At 37.5% G+C, this 16,545-nt stretch overlaps 3 protein-coding genes across 3 annotated transcripts; all 3 read left to right on the forward strand.

Moving 5' to 3' along the window:
• Positions 1-872: 872 nt before the first annotated feature.
• On the forward strand, positions 873-2,153 carry GCK72_007432 (uncharacterized protein; the record flags this gene model as incomplete). The annotated part of the gene is made up of 2 exons (XM_053726193.1): positions 873-1,061; positions 1,977-2,153. The coding sequence occupies 2 exons, from the start codon at positions 873-875 to the stop codon at positions 2,151-2,153; spliced, it is 366 nt and encodes a 121-aa protein (XP_053590387.1).
• Positions 2,154-2,825: 672 nt separating this feature from the next.
• On the forward strand, positions 2,826-3,135 carry GCK72_007433 (uncharacterized protein; the record flags this gene model as incomplete). The annotated part of the gene is made up of 2 exons (XM_053726194.1): positions 2,826-2,926; positions 2,973-3,135. 2 exons carry the CDS (start codon positions 2,826-2,828, stop codon positions 3,133-3,135), a joined length of 264 nt encoding a protein of 87 aa, XP_053590388.1.
• A 90-nt stretch (positions 3,136-3,225) lies between these two features.
• On the forward strand, positions 3,226-3,888 carry GCK72_007434 (uncharacterized protein; the record flags this gene model as incomplete). The annotated part of the gene is made up of 4 exons (XM_053726195.1): positions 3,226-3,321; positions 3,367-3,514; positions 3,570-3,721; positions 3,766-3,888. The coding sequence occupies 4 exons, from the start codon at positions 3,226-3,228 to the stop codon at positions 3,886-3,888; spliced, it is 519 nt and encodes a 172-aa protein (XP_053590389.1).
• Between the last annotated feature and the right edge of the window lie 12,657 nt (positions 3,889-16,545).

The raw sequence follows: 16,545 nt of genomic DNA on the forward strand, positions 1-16,545 counted from the left end.
AGTATGGGCCCCGTATTTTCAGTTTCATTTTTTTGGTTACGGTAGCTACAGTAATCCTACACTAATCTGGTACCCGGGGTCCAAAAATTGAAGGTTCATGAGTACACCCCCAGACATCTCTTGAAACGATTCACAGAGAAAAAGTTGTTCAGAGAGACATCTCAAAGTTTGTCATTTTCAACTAACACTTTTCAACAACAGCTAGCATAGTTCTTACAACTGCGCTCCACCGAAATTACCTTGAGAAATTTCTCTTTTTCTCTGAGTCTCTCAATTTCGCACACAATTTTCATCGATTTTGGTAGAGCGCGGTTGTAATACACGTGTCGTGCTAATAATAATATCCAGACTTGTCAAAAATCGGGCCGGGCCGGACCGTTCGGCCAGGATTTAAAATTGGGTACTCATTATAAAATGTTTTTTTTAGAATTTACCGAAAATGTAGAGTAAAAGTGCTTAATTTATCATACATACTCATGATTGCATTTTAAATTTTTTGTCGAGAACTGTACTTTTTCAAAAAATTCGAAATTTCAAAACTTTTGCCCCGTGCTCGTGACAAGTCTCGTCTGATTATATCTCGGTTGAGTTGAAAAAAGAATTTTTCTCGTGAGACGACACGCTACTCTGAAAATATATAGAAAAACTCACATGCAGATAATACGTAACACGTCGAAAGAACGATGAAAGTCATTTCTGAACTTTTTGGCGACGACGGTTAAATTATAGCAAGATAAGCATTTTGAATACAAAACGGAATACGGTCAAAAGTAGACATTGACTTCTTTGGTTAAAAAGATAGCCAGCCTAGAAATTAGCAGTAAAAACTTCATCCAACCGACATCTCCATTTTTTTAGAAACAAGGAGAACAATGGGAAACAGACACTCAAAATCTTCCGATTCGCATGAAGCAAGACTCGCAGAGGATGGAAATGAGAAAACCGGTGTGAATAACTTCACCGGTGTCTTCTACAAAATAAAATCGTCTGGGAACGTCTCAATCAATGCGAACGGATCCACGATGTCTTCATCAAAGGAACCGCAAGCGTCGCCATGGAGTGTGAGTGTTAGTTATCAAAAAATCATCTTGTTTAGAACTCTTTTGTAATTGAAAACATGAGACATTAGTGGACTCAAAGACGTCGAGCACAAAATCAGAGGCCTAGGAGTAAATCTTCTGAAAAAGTAACAAAAATCTTGAAAAAAGAAACGGATTCAGAAACATGGTACCGGCCAAAAAGATATGGACTTTAGCCATTTTTAGTTGCAAATGCCCTACTTTGAGAGTGTGCGAATCATACAGAACAAAAGTGGAGCTACATTTTTAGCCATTTTTAGTGGACAGCTCAAAAATCACTCCACTCCGCACTAAAATTAGACGATTTGAGGAAGAAATTACTTTGTCGATACATAACTTTCTAGGGAGAGATTGTACAAAAAAGTTATCAACTACAAAAATGAAGTTCTACTTTTGATCTTTATGATTCATCAAAATTCTACTAGATGAGATATTCAGTGATACCGTAACACACTCTCAAAGGAAGACAACTTCAACTGAAAATGGCCATATTCCATAACTCTTTGACCGGTACTGTAATCCCCAAACTTTGAGATTAGAGGAACAATTCCGACTTTGAACGTTCCCATTATCAATAAAAATACTTCGTTCTTATTCAAGGCCCAGAATTTAACAAGCCCCGAATGTCTCAAATTTATTATGAATTCAATTTTTTCTGTGCAAGAGAAGTTCACGCCCACTCCCATTTTAACGCTGCGTTCTATTTTTGAACACTATCGCAAAAAATGGGCGTGGCCGCCGTGTGTGAGCGGCGCGAACTTCTCTTGCACAGAAAAAATTGAATTCATAATAAGAATCCACCAAAATTTAGAGATATTTAAAGTTCGCAAAAAAACGTAATTTTCTTTCGGAAAGAGATTCCTTTCTTTGATATTTTCTTAACAATTATTTTTCCAGAGCACACAAAGGGACGACAACAACGGACATCATGCCATCGACTACGGACAGATCGAAAGACCATTTCACGACGATATCCAACGAAGAGAGCCGTCATTCGTCGATGACCGGTCTCAACAGTGTCCCATAGGATACTCACATTCTACTCGTTACCCAGCCATGAATCGAACAATTTAGACAATATGTAATCAATTGATTCTGATTATTCTCTTTATCATTTTACTAGTAGATTGTGTTTTTTTTTTCATTTCTTAGATCTGTTCTGTCAATCTCTTCTGGTAATCTTCTGGTTTAATCATGTAATCTTCTGGTTTAAAGAATAAATATTAAATTCTGAAACAAGCGGTTAAAAGAATTAAGAGAAATAAAAATTAAAAGAAGAAGAAAAAAGAAGTATTTTTTGAAAACGGAACGAAGAGTACGGTAGACAACTCCGCAAACACGTTGCGGACCTACAGTACCATATCTGTTTTCATATAATTTTGTTTTCTCGATGACGTCATTATTTTTGTTAGTTTTTGGATTATTATTAGTTAAATTGAACGGAAAACTGCCAAAAATCTGTCAAAAATCTTTCAAAATAATCAAAAATCAATTAGAAATCGAAAAATAAATCAGTCGCTGTGAAGGCTAGCTCTAAAAATCAGTGTGTTTGAAGATTTTATGATCTGCAATTTGTTTTCCACAATAAATTGTTATTAATTTTCTCTGAATGTTCCATAGCGATATTTTAGCTCGGCACAGTTATTACAACCGCGCTCTAACGTAATTCTCTCGAGAAATGTCTTTTTTTCTCCGAGTCTCTCAATTTCGCATTTCACTCAATCGAAAATTCAAGTTTCAGAGAAAATGCCGGTTCCCGAAGAAAAGGAATTCGTGATGAGACATTGTTTCAGTAAGTGGTATACTGACGAATTCGGACCGAAGGAGATTCGTTACAATATTCCTTGGTAAACAAATACAAATTTATTTTTTTCGAAAAAATTCAAATTTCAGGAGTATGCAATTATACTGCAAGAGACATTGCCTAGAGGCCTACCTGTTCTGCTGGAAAGAAGGTTCTGGATGGTCGATCGACGCGGATTATGAAGTAAAATTCGTGGGAAAAAGAAAGAGTTTCGGAGTGAAAGGAACTGTTCGATTCGATGGATATGAATAATTTGCGAATCACATGCTCCCATTTGCGAAGGCGAATTCGCATTTGGTGAATGACAAGTTGAAAGTCGAATGGCGTATCAAAATTAACAAAATGACTGGATTCGATGACGAGGATTCCTCTGGAAATAAGGAGAATGATGATATCGTTCTGAAAGTGAAAGAAGAGAAGTTCGAAGTGGATAAGAAGGTAAGACAGAGACATTCGCTCTATTCCGAATCCATTAATTTTTAGTTTCTTGCCGAAAACTCTACCTATTTCAACAATCTATTCTTCAAAAGTTCCGATGAATCTGGAAAAACTGAAATCGAACTCGAAGACGCCGATCCACAAGAATTCAAGAACTTTCTCAAGGTTCTCCATGAAGAGGAGCCTATCGATGGTACGGGAAGCAAGGAAACACAATTTTAATAAAATTCAAGTCGTTATATTTTCAGATGAAACGGTTGAAGAAATTCTGAAGTTGGCAGACAAGTACGACTCTAAAAATGCTTTGAAAAGATGCGAGGAATTCCTCATCGATAAATCCGCGAAGCCGCTGAAAATGAAATTCAATGCAGCGATCCAATACAAGCTGAATAAACTCAAGGTAGCCTTGTACAAAATACAAGCAAATAATCTCAGTTTTTGCAGAAAAAATGCATGTCAAACATGGAATCGAAAGAAGATATTCAAGAGATCGCTGAAGAAGACGCTCGTCATTTCAATGCTTCGGTTTGGAAGGAGCTGCTTCAGAAGGCTCTTTCTTTGGATTAATTTTGTTTTTGTTACTTTTTTTGTTAATCAAAATACCCATTTTATCAATGAAAATAAGTATAACCGAGTTTGTTTTGAAATGATATCGTGCCGCTGTTAAAACTTCAGTGTTTATATATTTTTTTTTGAAATTATTTTACAGTGAAAATATTGAAGTCCTTTTGTTTTTAAAATTTTTTTCTGTAAATTTCGCAAAAAGTTAATTTCCAGTTTGAAAAATTGAGCAAAAAGAATTTTCTCGTGAGATGACACGCTGCTCTAAAAACATAGAAACTCACGTGTAGATAATACGTATAATACGTTGAGAAAATTACTTTCATCATTTCTGAATAAAACAGCTGACGTGTGCAGTTCCAATCGATAAAAAGTGATAAAGGTAAGGTAACCACTTTGAATACAAAACGGAAAACGGTCAAAAGTAAACATTGACTTCTTTGGTTAAAAAGATTGCCAGTCTAGAAATTAGCAGTAAAAACTTCATCCAACCGACATCCGATTTTTTTAGAAACAAGGAACAACATGGGATCAAAAAGTTCAAAAAGTTCGAATGAGACGAAATCGATTGAGGAAAAGAAAGAGAAAGAAGCTGACAATATAAAACACTTTATTGGCGTGCTTTATCAGGTATCAGCAGGAGGAAACGTATGTATTCATGCAAATGGATCATCGGTTTCTTCGGTTCAAGAACCATGGAGTGATAAAAGAGTGAGGGTTAGTTATCAAAGAATCATCTTGTTTAGAACTTTTTTGTAATAAAAAACATTAGAAATTAGTGGGCTCAAAGACGTAGAGCACAAAATCAGGGGCCTAGGAGTATTTTTGTCTTGATTTTACTTCCATTAAATCTTTTGAAAAGTAACAGAAATCTTGAAAAAAGTAACGGATTCAGAAGCATGGTACCCAGGGATGTGCCTTTGGAGGCGCTTTGAGCGCTGAAAGATTTCAAAGTGGGCGAAAATGCGACGAGAGAGAGTGTGTAAAATCGAGAGAGTGTGTCTGCGTCTCTCCATTTCGCACACTCTTTCTCGTCGCATTTTCAAATTTCGGCTGAAAATGCGAGGCGCTCAACGCCACCCGGGCACATACCCGATGGTACCGGTCAAAAGGTCAGCAGAACAGGTAAAAATGAAATTTCATTGAGTAGCCACAACCATTCGTGGAGTTGAATCGTTGGAGAGTGCTGACTTTGTCCGTGATTTGCGGCGAATCTGAAAATTCAGGCGGAGAAGTATTTAGAGTATTTTTTCAACTAACCGCATTAAAACTGAGCAATCGCTGAACGAGAGCACTTGAAGACGCATTCCTGGAAACAGATACATTATTTGAGAGTGTATTGAGAGAAGAAGGAGGCAAAACGATTCAATAACAGTGTAAAGAAAATTATACAGATGTTTCAAAAAGAAAGACATTCTGCTAAGCAACGCTAAAACGAAGAATGCCAATTTTCAAGTAGTATTTTTTTGCTAAGCAGCGTTAAATAATAACTATGTCGCACAGGATTCCACTTCTTGCCAAATTTTCAGATAATTTTTCGATGATGATTGATTTGCATTGGAAAAATTGATAAGATTCAAAAAATCTATATAATTTGGCTAAATTTTAGAGAAAATTGAGGAAAATAGAAAGAAAAACGGGCAGAAGTGAGTCATCACAAGCTTTGCACTTTAGCGCTGCTTAACAGCGCTAAAATCCTACGACACTCCGAAATTACGCAAGCGCGTGTTGTTTACCGTAAATCGACACCATTTATTTAGCGCTGCTAACCAGCGCTAAACTGAAGGTGGCCACCTTCAAAATGTGTTTAAAAATATCGGCGCCGATATCTTAAATCTTCTAACCGCATGCTTCAGAATGTAATATTTATTCCTTAAATTTCCAGAAGATGACTGAAAACAGCGCGGCGATTCTTGAAGAGCTCCGATCGATTCGAGAGGAAAACCAAGAAAGTTTCAAAAAATTGACAGATGAGATAGAAGTAATGAAGAAGAAACAGAATCTTCAAGTAGAAATGATAAAGAAAATTATCGGAAAATTGGAGAAAATGGAAGCGGAAAATACAGAAACCGGGAGAAAAATCGTGAAAACGGAACCAGTTGATTTCAAAATCATGGAGCAATGGAACGAATTTCCGCCGGAAATCAAGATGGAATGTATTAGTCGAATGGATTTTGAGACGAGGTATCCAAATCATAAATTTTCCTTGTCAAATTAAAATAAAACTTTCAGATTAAACCTCCGACGTACCGCCCGTGCCGAAAGATCTCTCGTTGATTCTCGCCTCTATCCAATGGATACTGTCTATATGTGTAATGATGGAATTGAAGTGGAAAGTGAAACGAATTATTTTCTCCATGAAACCGACAAATGTGCTCATAACAAACAAACAAGTTCATGTGGAAGCAAACTTCTCGGCTATATTCTAAAACATGGACTTATCGAACGCCTTTATGTTTTCTTGCCGAAGGAAAAAGTTAATAAATGGGTGACTGAGCTGAAAAATAGCCAAATCGATACAATCCGTGTAAAGCATCTCATTTTCCAATCGACCAGTAAGCAATTGACAGAGTATTTCCTAAATAATGTCAATAAAGAAATGCTGGAATCGATTCAAGTGGTGTGTCGAAATGATGCAATCGGTGTGTTGGAAACAGGAGCATTTCTGAAATCGCCAACGGTAAAATATACTTTTGTTTGGAAAAATTTTAAAATAATTAATTTTCAGGTCATTAATGTCAGGCGTCTTCTGATTTTGAGACAGTTCAACACTGTTCTCGTGTTGGATTTGATCAAAGTACCGTTTAAATATTTGAAATTTATCGATTGTTTCATTTATTACAGAGATGGATTAAGCACGACGTCCAAATCGGACAAAAACTCTTTTGCCACACTTTGTATCCCACAACCTTCCGCAACTTTTTCACGAATTTTGGGGATCGTCTTGTGTTAGTTCGAATATAAACTACTTCTCAAAATATAATTTTTCCAGAAAATCAGAAGACAACTACATTCGTATCCGTACTGACAACGAATCGAAACATATTCTCATCCGACTTCTTCCGTGTAAGAAACACGCTCAATCGCTGTCTTGTCATGTGATTCCGGCGGAGCAGGAGACTATCGAAAAGGAGGATGACTACTACACGAGCTATGATTTATCCCATTATGATGAGACTGATAACGATGACGATGACTTTGATTTGTTTGACGAGTTGGGCTTTTTTGACGATGATTCTGACGAGGAGGATTCAGATGTTGAGGATTACGACTTTGACGATGGGGAGTTAGACGATGAAGAAGATGAAGAAGTGGACTACGTTCAATAATTCATAACTGCTTTTTCTTGTTTTTTTTCGCATGTTTTATATATTTTTTTGTTTCATTTCTGTTACTTTTAAAAAGCAACTGTCCAACTCGAATTTTTGAAAAATGGGGGTGACCAGGTGTCCAACATTTTGAAAACAATTTTATTCGAAAAATGTGTTTTGGTAAGAATGCATTGGACAATCCTTATTGACTCTTGAAGAGCTCCGATCGATTCGGGAGGAAAACCAAGAAAGTTTCAAAAAATTGACAGATGAGATAGAAGAAATGAAGAAGAAACAGAGTCTTCAAGTATTTTCGGTAATGTTCTTCAAAAAAATTAATTGAGTCTATCCAGAATTACCCTTGGGAGAAACGAATCCGCACTTTGATGATAGCCCGTGAAGAAGGAGTTTCGAGATGGAAAGTTTTGAAAAAGAAAGAATTCTGTTTTTTTATACTTTTTATGAAATTTATGATATATTCTAACCCGGGAGGATTCAATCCCGCGTCTACCGTGAGTAAACACAGCCCATAGGTAAGACTACTCGCAGCGTAACTGACCGAGTCTTACAGGATCCGACACAAGAAAGAATGGAGGGGGAAGTCAATAGAAACGAAAGAATTGTTTTTTGATACTTTTTATGAAATTTCTGATATATTCTAGATCGGGAGGAAGGACCCATCGTTACTCACGTTATTCCTTTGTCAATTCCTTTTGTTGAACCATTCTTGTTCTGCAGCCGTCTACTGTTGTGGATCGTTGTGGGCTCCGGGACACTGTTCTGGGGGCGTTGTAGAGCTACTCGACTGGAAAGTAAAATATAAGTTTGTGAATTTGAAAAGCTCACATGAAGAGGTAACTTGAGAGAGAAAGTAAAGGAGTTATAAAAGGGATATAGGGAACACAGCTAGATCGAATGAAATGAGAAAAGGAAAGAGCCCAAAAAGAGAGGACTACTCGCTGCTGGAATGAAAGGGACGACTGACTGTATTCCATCAGTCTGACCTCATAAGGACTAGGGGGCGTGTCTTATTCGCCATCACCTATTAGATTTCCCAGAACGATAAGTGACAGGTGTGAGTGTTTGTGGCAGAAAACACCAATAAGAACACAGGCCGGTATCTTCACGTTTGTAATTGTTGACCTCCACGTTCAAATCTTGACCGTTCAAGATTCTCACAGAGAAATTTGATCAGGTTCCAAGTTGTGAGGATGATTGATACGGTTTTTTTCCGAAATCGCCTATTTTTTTATGGCTGATAATATAGTGAATTGAGCTTTAAGTTCATATTAGGAGATAAGAACAATTTGTTCAAGAGATGACAAAGTTTGAAATGAGCAACCAAGTAATGACGATAAGTTTCCCAGAAAAAACAGTATTCGCATTAGTTGGTAGATGTTTTTGAATAGAGGGTGTGAACTGAGATCATAATTATGAGGAAGTAGGCCCGCGTGTTCCTTTTGTTATTTTCAGCCATAAACACTCACACCTATCACTTATCTTCCTGGGAAATCTAATAGATGACATATCGATAGAGCAAAAACAAATCTCATAAAGACAGGTGTGAACGAGGCCCGTGTTCTCTTTGTTCTTTCCTTATCTCGATGGGAAATCTAATAGGTGATGGCAAACAGGACACGCCCCCTAGTCATTATGAGGTCAGACTGGTGGAATACAGTCAGTTGTCCCTTTCACTCCAGCAGCGAGTAGTCCTCTCTTTTTGGGATCTTTCCTTTTCTCATTTCATTTGATCTACCTGTTTTCCCTATATCACTTTTTATTTTTTTCTCTCAAGTTACCTCTTCATGCGAGCTTTTCAAATTCACAAACTTATATTTTAGTTTCCAGTCGAGAAGCTCTACAACGCCCCCAGAACAGTGTCCCGGAACCAACAACGATCCACAACAGTATACGGCTGCAGAACAACAATGGTTCAACAAAAGGAATGGACAAAGGAATAACGTGAGTAACAATGGGTCTTTCTCCCGATCTAGAATACAACAGAAATTCAACAAAAAAAAATTTAAAAAACAGAAATCTTTCTTTTCTTTATGACTTCCAACACCATTCTTTCTTGTGTCGGATCCTGTAAGACTCGGTCAGTTACGCTGCGAGTAGTCTTACCTATGGGCTGTGTTTACTCACGGTAGACGCGAGATTGAATCCTCCCGGGATAGAATATTTTAGAAATTTCATAAAAAGTATCAAAAAACAGAAATTTTTCTTTTCTTTATGACTTCCAACACCATTCTTTCTTGTGTCGGATCCTGTAAGACTCGGTCAGTTACGCTGCGAGTAGTCTTACCTATGGGCTGTGTTTACTCACGGTAGACGCGAGATTGAATCCACCCGGGATAGAATATTTTAGAAATTACATAAAAAGTATCAAAAAACAGTATAATTTCTTTTCTTTATGACTTCCAACACCATTCTTTCTTGTGTCGGATCCTGTAAGACTCGGTCAGTTACGCTGCGAGTAGTTTTACCTATGGGCTGTGTTTACTCACGGTAGACGCGAGATTGAATCCTCCCGGGATAGAATATTTCAGAAATTTCATAAAAAGTATCAAAAAACAGTATAATTTGGTTTCTTTATGACTTCCAACACCATTCTTTCTTGTGTCGGATCCTGTAAGACTCGGTCAGTTACGCTGCGAGTAGTCTTACCTATGGGCTGTGTTTACTCACGGTAGACGCGAGATTGAATCCTCCCGGGATAGAATATTTTAGAAATTTCATAAAAAGTATCAAAAAACAGAAATTTTTCTTTTCTTTATGACTTCCAACACCATTCTTTCTTGTGTCGGATCCTGTAAGACTCGGTCAGTTACGCTGCGAGTAGTCTTACCTATGGGCTGTGTTTACTCACGGTAGACGCGAGATTGAATCCTCCCGGGATAGAATATTTCAGAAATTTCATAAAAAGTATCAAAAAACAGTATAATTTGGTTTCTTTATGACTTCCAACACCATTCTTTCTTGTGTCGGATCCTGTAAGACTCGGTCAGTTACGCTGCGAGTAGTCTTACCTATGGGCTGTGTTTACTCACGGTAGACGCGAGATTGAATCCTCCCGGGATAGAATATTTTAGAAATTTCATAAAAAGTATCAAAAAACAGAAATTTTTCTTTTCTTTATGACTTCCAACACCATTCTTTCTTGTGTCGGATCCTGTAAGACTCGGTCAGTTACGCTGCGAGTAGTCTTACCTATGGGCTGTGTTTACTCACGGTAGACGCGAGATTGAATCCACCCGGGATAGAATATTTTAGAAATTACATAAAAAGTATCAAAAAACAGTATAATTTCGTTTCTTTATGACTTCCAACACCATTCTTTCTTGTGTCGGATCCTGTAAGACTCGGTCAGTTACGCTGCGAGTAGTTTTACCTATGGGCTGTGTTTACTCACGGTAGACGCGGGATTGAATCCACCCGGGATAGAATATTTTAGAAATTTCATAAAAAGTATCAAAAAACAGTATAATTTCTTTTCTTTATGACTTCCAACACCATTCTTTCTTGTGTCGGATCCTGTAAGACTCGGTCAGTTACGCTGCGAGTAGTCTTACCTATGGGCTGTGTTTACTCACGGTAGACGCGAGATTGAATCCTCCCGGGATAGAATATTTTAGAAATTACATAAAAAGTATCAAAAAACAGAAATATTTCTTTTCTTTATGACTTCCAACATCATTCTTTCTTGTGTCGGATCCTGTAAGACTCGGTCAGTTACGCTGCGAGTAGTCTTACCTATGGGCTGTGTTTACTCACGGTAGACGCGAGATTGAATCCTCCCGGGATAGAATATTTTAGAAATTACATAAAAAGTATCAAAAAACAGAAATATTTCTTTTCTTTATGACTTCCAACATCATTCTTTCTTGTGTCGGATCCTGTAAGACTCGGTCAGTTACGCTGCGAGTAGTTTTACCTATGGGCTGTGTTTACTCACGGTAGACGCGAGATTGAATCCTCCCGGGATAGAATATTTTAGAAATTACATAAAAAGTATCAAAAAACAGAAATATTTCTTTTCTTTATGACTTCCAACATCATTCTTTCTTGTGTCGGATCCTGTAAGACTCGGTCAGTTACGCTGCGAGTAGTCTTACCTATGGGCTGTGTTTACTCACGGTAGACGCGAGATTGAATCCTCCCGGGATAGAATATTTTAGAAATTTCATAAAAAGTATCAAAAAACAGAAATCTTTCTTTTCTTTATGACTTCCAACACCATTCTTTCTTGTGTCGGATCCTGTAAGACTCGGTCAGTTACGCTGCGAGTAGTCTTACCTATGGGCTGTGTTTACTCACGGTAGACGCGGGATTGAATCCACCCGGGATAGAATATTTTTGAAATTTCATAAAAAGTATCAAAAAACAGTATAATTTCGTTTCTTTATGACTTCCAACACCATTCTTTCTTGTGTCGGATCCTGTAAGACTCGGTCAGTTACGCTGCGAGTAGTCTTACCTATGGGCTGTGTTTACTCACGGTAGACGCGGGATTGAATCCACCCGGGATAGAATATTTTAGAAATTTCATAAAAAGTATCAAAAAACAGAAATATTTCTTTTCTTTATGACTTCCAACACCATTCTTTCTTGTGTCGGATCCTGTAAGACTCGGTCAGTTACGCTGCGAGTAGTCTTACCTATGGGCTGTGTTTACTCACGGTAGACGCGAGATTGAATCCTCCCGGGATAGAATATTTTAGAAATTTCATAAAAAGTATCAAAAAACAGAAATCTTTCTTTTCTTTATGACTTCCAACACCATTCTTTCTTGTGTCGGATCCTGTAAGACTCGGTCAGTTACGCTGCGAGTAGTCTTACCTATGGGCTGTGTTTACTCACGGTAGACGCGGGATTGAATCCACCCGGGATAGAATATTTTAGAAATTTCATAAAAAGTATCAAAAAACAGTATAATTTCGTTTCTTTATGACTTCCAACACCATTCTTTCTTGTGTCGGATCCTGTAAGACTCGGTCAGTTACGCTGCGAGTAGTCTTACCTATGGGCTGTGTTTACTCACGGTAGACGCGGGATTGAATCCACCCGGGATAGAATATTTTAGAAATTTCATAAAAAGTATCAAAAAACAGAAATATTTCTTTTCTTTATGACTTCCAACACCATTCTTTCTTGTGTCGGATCCTGTAAGACTCGGTCAGTTACGCTGCGAGTAGTCTTACCTATGGGCTGTGTTTACTCACGGTAGACGCGGGATTGAATCCACCCGGGATAGAATATTTTAGAAATTTCATAAAAAGTATCAAAAAACAGTATAATTTCGTTTCTTTATGACTTCCAACACCATTCTTTCTTGTGTCGGATCCTGTAAGACTCGGTCAGTTACGCTGCGAGTAGTCTTACCTATGGGCTGTGTTTACTCACGGTAGACGCGAGATTGAATCCTCCCGGGATAGAATATTTTAGAAATTTCATAAAAAGTATCAAAAAACAGAAATATTTCTTTTCTTTATGACTTCCAACATCATTCTTTCTTGTGTCGGATCCTGTAAGACTCGGTCAGTTACGCTGCGAGTAGTCTTACCTATGGGCTGTGTTTACTCACGGTAGACGCGGGATTGAATCCACCCGGGATAGAATATTTTAGAAATTTCATAAAAAGTATCAAAAAACAGAAATATTTCTTTTCTTTATGACTTCCAACACCATTCTTTCTTGTGTCGGATCCTGTAAGACTCGGTCAGTTACGCTGCGAGTAGTCTTACCTATGGGCTGTGTTTACTCACGGTAGACGCGGGATTGAATCCACCCGGGATAGAATATTTTTGAAATTTCATAAAAAGTATCAAAAAACAGTATAATTTCGTTTCTTTATGACTTCCAACACCATTCTTTCTTGTGTCGGATCCTGTAAGACTCGGTCAGTTACGCTGCGAGTAGTCTTACCTATGGGCTGTGTTTACTCACGGTAGACGCGAGATTGAATCCTCCCGGGATAGAATATTTTAGAAATTTCATAAAAAGTATCAAAAAACAGAAATATTTCTTTTCTTTATGACTTCCAACATCATTCTTTCTTGTGTCGGATCCTGTAAGACTCGGTCAGTTACGCTGCGAGTAGTCTTACCTATGGGCTGTGTTTACTCACGGTAGACGCGGGATTGAATCCACCCGGGATAGAATATTTTAGAAATTTCATAAAAAGTATCAAAAAACAGAAATATTTCTTTTTCAAAACTTTCCATCTCGAAACTCCTTCTTCACGGGCTATCATCAAAGTGCGGATTCGTCTCTCCCAAGGGTAATTCTGGATAGACTCAATTAATTTTTTTGAAGAACATTATCGATTCTTATCAAATTCAAACCAATCTTCTCCTTCTCGCATCAGAAGTAAGTTCCACCTTAGTTATCAGCAATGAGCGAAATTTGAGGAAAATGGGCAGTACCGGGTAAAGGATGCAGATGAGGGATGTTGAATAGGAATAGTTTCTGAATGAGTTGAATAAGATGAGATGACTACCCTTTCCTCCCCTTGTATACAGTCTGCCAGATGGGATTGTTCGAATAAGCGCGTTGTAAAACGCTTTGCTCTGGGAAACTTGGTATCGATCGAGCAGTGACTCATTTGGTTAGGTGAGGGAATCAAGGTTGCACGGTATTCCGACTTCTAATTTCCTTTTCGGAAAATCGGATATCTGAAATTTTTTCCGAATTTTTTTTCGGAAAAACCGGAAAATTTCGGAAAATGACAAAAACGACTTATTCGGGCCTGAAATCAAGGAATATAATTAAAATATCAATGATATTATTGAGAGCAAGCAATAAAAACAACATATTAATTGTCAGGCCCGCTATTCTGATGGTTAAACCCATCAACCGAATGTTTTGTTTTTTTTTTTCAGTACCTCAAAAAATCAAATTTTCCGACTTTATTCGGAAAATTTCGGAAAATCGGAAATTCCGATTTCCGGTTTTGAACAAGCCTGCTCTACATGGCTGAAAAGTACGATACTCATGATGTTACGTAGAAATATGAAGAATTCCTTCGATGAATCGGAGAAGAAGTTGAAGAAGGATTTGCAATTAGAAATCAAATGTAAACTGGGGAAATTGAAGGTATCCATTTGATAATTTTCTGAAAACTTTCAATAAAGATTTCAGAGATATTACAATGAAATAGAAAACACGATTTACTAGAAAAACAATTACATAAAAAAAAAGAAAATGAATTCAACACGAGATGTTATTACTTAATTTCCATCGTTGTCCTTGTCGTCTACAGTGAGAAATCTTCTCCAATTTTGTACGTTGACTTTAGTCAAATATCTTATTTCTGGACAATTGATGTCTTGGAGAAGAAGCCGAGTGTGAGTTGGAACCTTGGGCGAGCCAATTGCTACAACGTGGTAACAACGCATCTGAAATATCAATTTTATTGAAACCCCTTTTTTCTTTGAAAGAGACTCACTTTTGGCCACCCCTCTGATTCGAACTCCACGGGGTAAGGTTGTCCTGTCAGGTGATTTCGATAAGAGAAGACAGCTGATTCTCCTGAAGTTGTGTGCAAATGCACCGTGTCCGGAGTCAGTCGCTCCTTTCTTTGGGATTCGCATACTTCCATCTGCCGGCCAGCTTCTTCTTTCGAATTCTGATCGGTTTTATTGATCCATCTTTCCGGAAATGAGCATTGGTTTCTGATTCCTTGGTCCGAGTCTGGAGTACTCGAGTCAGATCCGTCTGTAAAATTTCATCTGATCGACAAAGTGGTTTCTTTTCAAATTGTCCCTTTTTAGTGAACAAAGATAGAACTTCATTTTGGTAATTGACAACTTTTTTGTACGGACACTCTCTAGAGAGTTATGGTCATTTTAAGGGAATAGCTCAAATATAATTATATTTTGTACGGAAATGGTCGATGCTTTGTCGTTACATACCTCTCTAGGGAGTGTCCGTACAAAAAAGTTGTCAACTACAAAATTGAAGTTCTACCTTTGTTCTGTATGGTTTATACATAATTTACTTTGTGGTACAATAAGTGATACCGTAATACCTTCTCAAAGTTGATCATTTTCAACTGAAAAAGGCCAAATTGGATATCTTACTGCACGGTACTGTATCTCAATGACGTCATCAACTGGAAATATTCTCGAAACTCCGCTTTTTGGTCAAAAATTCATAAAAAAATGTCAGATTTAGAGATCTCAGAGCTGTTGGAAACTTGTTTGGGATAAAAGAGCATTGTTTTTGTGATTCTCGGGAAAATCGATTCATTTCAAATAGATCTCAAATCATGATATGCTCGCAGAGGACGACTCGTAAGGAAGTTCAAAATTCAAATAGGAAATTCAATGTTCAAAATTTAAGTTCAATATTATTGAGAAGTGGCCGAAAACGCTGGTGCCAAAAAGACTATTCTAAAAAAGATTTGAGACTTCATTGAGTTTATGGGTGTTGTCCAACATTCTAATAACTTTTTAGAAAGGATTCAAACAAAAAAGTTGTCAACTAATAAAGTGAAGCTCTAGGTTTGATCTACACTTTTAATATCTATCGGCACTATGCTAAAAGTTGTTATATCGAGACTCGTGTACTTAAATGTAATCATTTCCCTAGTTCTCTGCTCATTTCATGACTTCCTACATTAAATTGAAAAGATGCCCTCTCTTTATTTTTTATAAACATTTCATACGCTATCACTTCGATTCATGATGACACTCCGAGATGATTGTTCGTCTCTGGGACGCTCTTGAGAGTGGTCATCGGCGTACGAGAGCTCTCTTTCTTGAATCTCGTCGTCATTTGGTCCTTCGATGGCATGCTGTCCGTTGTTGTCGTCCCTTGGTGTACTCTGGAAAAATGATTGTTAAGAAGATATCAAAGAAAGGAATCTCTTTCCGAATGAAAATTACGTTTTTTTGCGAACTTTAAATATCTCTCACCTTTGGTGGATTCTTATTATTGAATAAATTTTTTCTGTGCAAGAGAAGTTCGCGCCGCACACACACGGCGGCCACGCCCATTTTTTGCGATAGTGTTCAAAAATAGAACGCAGCGTTAAAATGGGAGTGGGCGTGGTTGCCGCGAACTTCTCTTGCACAGAAAAAATTGAATTCATAATAAATTTGAGAAATTCGGGGCTTGTTAAAATCTGGGCCTTGAATAAGAACAAAGTATTTTTATTGATAATGGGAACGTTCAAGTCGGAATTGTTCCTCTAATCTCAAAGTTTGGGGATTACAGTACCGGTCAAAGAGTTATGGAATATGGCCATTTTCAGTTGAAGTTGTCTTCCTTTGAGAGTGTGTTACACTGAATATCTCATCTAGTAGAATTTTAATAAATTATTCAGATCAAAAGTAGAACTTCATTTTTG

The sequence above is a fragment of the Caenorhabditis remanei genome, chromosome II, assembly GCF_010183535.1.
Source record: "Caenorhabditis remanei strain PX506 chromosome II, whole genome shotgun sequence".
In the NCBI taxonomy this organism is placed as follows: Eukaryota; Metazoa; Nematoda; class Chromadorea; order Rhabditida; family Rhabditidae; genus Caenorhabditis; species Caenorhabditis remanei.